The 5,265-nt window shown below is 33.3% G+C and overlaps 1 protein-coding gene across 1 annotated transcript in view; it reads right to left on the reverse strand.

Moving 5' to 3' along the window:
* Positions 1–616: 616 nt before the first annotated feature.
* Positions 617–5,265, reverse strand: part of LOC107750321 (nuclear cap-binding protein subunit 1) — a 15,886-nt gene continuing 11,237 nt past the window's right edge. Inside the window, exons 21-23 of the mRNA XM_016565659.1 lie at positions 1,718–1,861; positions 1,305–1,418; positions 617–1,208 (exon numbers count right to left, since the gene is read on the reverse strand). Coding sequence (XP_016421145.1) covers positions 1,095–1,208; positions 1,305–1,418; positions 1,718–1,861 — 372 coding nt within the window. The 3' untranslated portion in view covers positions 617–1,094. The remainder of the gene's footprint in view (positions 1,209–1,304; positions 1,419–1,717; positions 1,862–5,265) is intronic.

A 5,265-nucleotide genomic window follows, 5' to 3' on the forward strand; every position in this document is an offset into this window, starting at 1 on the left:
CCTCCATGCCACGCCGCATTGATGCAGTAATTCATGCAAAAGGAGCCCCTACCAAGTATTGAGTACATGTAGAGTAAATGAACATACTTTCCAGAAGGCCAACAATTCACTAAAAAATTTTTTTTTTATTGGTCTTATGAAGTATTCTAATTTGTTGAGATAGTGAATTGGTGGGTTTTTGTTAAATGTGAGCCAAAATCATCACAATTAAAAGAACCAAAGACTTAAACTACTTCAGTCTGTGTGCACTGTATTTATTTAATACACGAGTTTCACAATTTGAGTTGAATTACTGAAATAAATGAACTTTTCCACGACATTCTAATTTGAGATGCACCTGTATTACCTATTCCTGCTAACTTGACCAAAACATTTGTTTGTATGTTAATAAAATTAATTATACAATCAAAAACACTGTTTTTGGAAAGTAATTTTTCACTCAATATACTCATCTGCACATTTCATACGTTTTATCTTAATTGTATGAACAGTTCACAAAGGACTTAAATTGTCTGTTATACCCAAAAATGATCATGTCAGTCCACATCCTCTTAAATGCATGCAAGAACAACACATAAGCAGGGTGATTTATTTTTTTGATTTTGTATTTTTGTAAAAAAAGAAAAAGAAAAAAAAAAAAAGAGGAAGACATCTTATCATCCAAAACATGGCATTACAGTGGCAAAAGAGCTCAGTCTGCTTTACAGAGGCACACCATTGATAACGCAGAATTACTTGTAACCCAACTCGACTAAATCGTTTTTCAATCAAAATGACATAAAACACATAAAAACAAGTAGTTTCATACCATGGTTGCTTGAGTAAAACAAAGCTCTTCATCATGGTTTACTAAACACCAAGCATTTTAAAAGACCTACACTTACCACAGAGCTGATGACAATGGGTAAAAAAAAAATGAAAAGAAAAACAGAAACACTACACAAACATATCAAGGGCCCAAAAAGGGTCAGACATTTCCCAATATCACTACTTACAAAACAACCATCTCCAATGATCCTGATGGATGTCATTAAACCTTGAAATGCCACATAAACAGGCAGGTGTGACAGTCTGAAGTGATGCATTGTGGGATTTCAGAGCTGAAGGGCACAGAACTGCTGGTAAACAGCCAGGATATGATGGTCGAGCTCAGCAGTAAACAGCAGGTTCTCAAGGGTGCCCATATACTGCTGGATGATCACATGATGCTGTGGACAACAATGAAGATTGAAGGTAATTAATAAGAGATGTTTAATGACCAACAATACATAGTATAGACCAGCAAACATGTGGATCAGGACTACCATGAGGAAGATCTGCTGTAGCCTCTCGATGCAGTTCTTGTACCAGGTGGTGTTGATGTCTACGCCGCTCGTTTCACAGCGAACCAGGTGCTCTGTCAGTAACATAATGAAGCGCTGAAAGAAAAGGAGATAACAACAGTTCTTTTGTCATCTCTTAGCTCCAGGCACTGTCTTCAAATATCATAATGAAACACAAAAGACACACAGAGAGAAAAAAACATGAAAAGAATGTAATGTTTATTCTTTCCTGACAAATAGGAACAAGGTGTAAAAGGAGTTGTGGCATTAACAGGGACACATCTTTTGCAGCTTTTTTTTTTTTAATGTAGTAATGACGCCTGTATAAAAAAAACGTATTAACAAAAAAGCTTTTTACATCAGGATAAAATGGATCTGCATTGTCAAGGACGCACCTGGAATATAACAAGGAAAAGGTTCTTCTGTTCGCTCTGGGCCGACTCTACTTTCTCCTGCAGCCTCTCGATCTGTTCCTCCAACTGACCCTCCTCATCCTCACTGTTCTTCTCCATGTCCTCTTCATCACCGCTGTCCCGCTGCTACAGGAAGAGAGAAACTTTTCAGATCTCAAACACATAAAGCTCTCAGTAATTAATGGGCATCACTCTGTATCAGGCTTCATATTAGTTGTTTAAAGCAAAGCTTTTAAAAGAACGCACACATACTCAGAGTCATCACAACCAAATATTCTTAAAGGGGTCATATGATGCGATTTCAATTTTTCCTTTCTCTTTGGAGTGTTACAAGCTCTTGGTGCATAAAGAAGATCTGTAAAGTTGCAAACACTAAAGTCTCAAAAAAATATTTTAGCAGTTATTGGTGCAAAATGATTTTGCAATAATTTTCCTTAAAGCTACACTATATTGTTTTTTTAATGATTAAAAGTGATCATTAAATAATTTTAATCATTTCATTACATTTGAGTGTAGTGCCCAAAGGCTTAGGCTGTTTCTCAATATGCGTTCTTCAGCGATCTTGCGTTCATGTGTTCTCGCACTACATCAAAATGCCATACCTGTAAGCTTTAACTTGAAACTTCCTGCTGCAAGCTCGAAATACTTGACGGCTTGTGAAAGTAAAAATTTGTTGTTTTATTTTGAATCATTAAGTTGATAAAGACCTGGAGAAAGCCAATGTTTTCATTGGCACATTAAAATAATCTTAATATTGACAAAGCATAGGTAACATTAAATATACATACTCATTTTCACAAATATACACGGTAAAATAAAAGGTATAAAATATGAAAATAATATCAAATAACTGTTTTAATAGGTTATGATGTTTGTTTGTAATATGTTGTAACTAGTGCTGTCAAAATTAGCACGTTAACGCAGGCAATTAATTGTTCCAGTTAAATGGCGTAAAAAATATTTATACATATATACATTATATTATATACATCTTTACGACCACATCAAATAGGACTAGGCATATGATGGTATGAAGTTTTCATGTTGCGATTAATTGCTAATGATTTTATCACGGTATACGGTATTATCGTGGTATTGAAATTTAGTTGCAAAAAAATGTTGTCAAACAGGTTTAATAACTTTTTTCTTATAACAGAAAAAAACTGAACATTTACATACAATAAATACACAAATGTATGAAAAAATTCACAGATTAAAGTGCAAATGAATTATTATAAAGACCAATAAGTAACACTTTACAATATGATCTTATTAGTTAACCTTTGTTAATGCATTAACAATTAATAATGAGCAATAGCTACATTTGCCACTGAAGTTATTAATCTTTGTTTAAAAAAATACAACTGTTAGTTCATTAAATAACACAGTTGTGCCTTTTGATTTTAACGTGTTATTAAATATTGAAATTACCTGAATTTTACTTATGAATTTTTCATTGGCAGTTTATGTTAACTAATTAATTAACTAATGTTAATTAATAGAGCCTTAATGTAGTCTAAAGTGTGACCAAACAATAAAGAATCAAACATTTTCAAACAATACCTATGGCATGTTGTAGTCAAGATTAAAATGTAAAAAAACAAGTTTTAAAATAAATAGCCTATTAAGTCTAACTATTTAAGTATTTGGTGCTGTGATGAACACCACGGTGAATACAAAAATCTGAATGGCTGTGTTTATACCATAGATATGTATCTATGGTTTAAACTATTTAAATACATTTTTAGAAAGTAGTGCAGCTGCTTTGTTTATGGGGCTCCCGGGGTAACGGCTGCATTTCTGCAGTTTAGCGCCATCTGCTGTCATAGAGTGAATTTGTTTTCATTCAGTGCATCTCCTTCACTCGTTCCGCCATGCGCTTCTCATCCGTGCTTGTTTACATGAGAGTGCGCATGCGTCTTTCACGCAGCATACATACAGCGGTGTTGTGCATTGTGACCAGTTGATGGGGAAAATATTCTCTAAATGCATTCAAAAAATCTGAATAATTTGTAAGAAATAATTATTCACGGTATTTTGAAGTGCCCACGATAACAATATCATGCATGTTCATTATCGTGATATATCGCATTACCAAATACCGGCACATACCTAAATAGGACACTTTTCAGACGCGCACTCTTTAGCCTCAGCGCCAGGCGCGAGTCAAATGAGCGCGGAAAAGGTACAGGTGATGAGGGAGCTTCAGTAGAACAACAGTGAACTGTGGTCAGATGAGATGTTGTCAGGCCATATTAGGGCTGCACGATATATCGAAATATCGCAAATGTAAATATCGCAATATGCATATCGCAAGGGCGTGCGATATCTGAATCATTTTAATAATAGGCTACTTAAATCAAAACGTTGCAAAAGGTCAAAGTTTTAGTTCGACGCATATTGCAAAATTAATAATAATAATAATAAAAAAGTTAAAAAAAAATATTAGCATTTTATTTTTAAGTTTACTATAAAAATAATTGTATTTGCATTTAATACTCGCTTTTATTTTTAAATAAAATAGTATTATCACACTTTATTATTTAAACAAAAATAAATAAAGTGCAATAATGTTATCACTATTATTATTAATTTATTTTCTATAGTTATATTTAATGGGTCACACCATGTGCCGTGTGAGGACCAAACCAAATCTCCAGGTTCTCTTCTGAGAACCAGGCTGAAAAACGTATGTGCACCCCTGGTAATGTTAGTATAGTCAACATTACATATAGTCAATGGTTAAATATTAGGGGGGAAAAAATGTCCTAGAGACATCACTAGTATTGGTATCAGTGATACTCGCCTTCAGTCATAAAAAAAGATGCCATTAAACAAATATTACAATTATATTTTCTTTATGTTGTTTCTACATTAATTTGAAGACTGAATGTGAAGTTATTGCAATATAAATGTATATTTAAAAACTTTAATATTAGGTGGAATTAATCGTGATTAATTTCAGAAAAAAATTGTGATTATTTAATTTTTTAATCGATTGACAGCACTAGTTGTAACAAAAAATGAAATAAAATAGATGATAGTAATAATAAACTACAAAATGAATATATTTAAGATAAATATAAAAAATTTAATTTAAAAATATAAAACAAAAGATAAGTTAAAGAAAATGAAGACAAAAAAAAAAACAAAGATAAAATTGCTCACACTGACAACGCAAAACTGACTTAGATGTTTTTTTAATAATCTGAAACACAATAAATAAAAATAAATGAAGATTCCAAGCACCATACTGTGTGGTTTTATAAATTAGGGATGCACTGAATTTTCGGCAGCCGAAAATTATCGTCCGAAATGGCATTTTCGGTTTTTGGCTGAAAGAGAAATACAGCTACATATAATAATAAATAATATATATGGCACCCCGCCCGGCAGTGTTCAGCGCGCAGGTTTCACTCTCCTCATCACTGCGCAATTTGACGCTTCGCTCAATATTCCACTCTATGAATGTGCGTTCCGCTCGTGTACCGCTCATGCTCACCGGAAAAGCAAAGTCCGCTCAAATAACG

Source organism: Sinocyclocheilus rhinocerous, unplaced genomic scaffold (assembly GCF_001515625.1).
Source record: "Sinocyclocheilus rhinocerous isolate Xijiao unplaced genomic scaffold, SAMN03320098_v1.1 scaffold1053, whole genome shotgun sequence".
NCBI classification, from domain to species: domain Eukaryota; kingdom Metazoa; phylum Chordata; class Actinopteri; order Cypriniformes; family Cyprinidae; genus Sinocyclocheilus; species Sinocyclocheilus rhinocerous.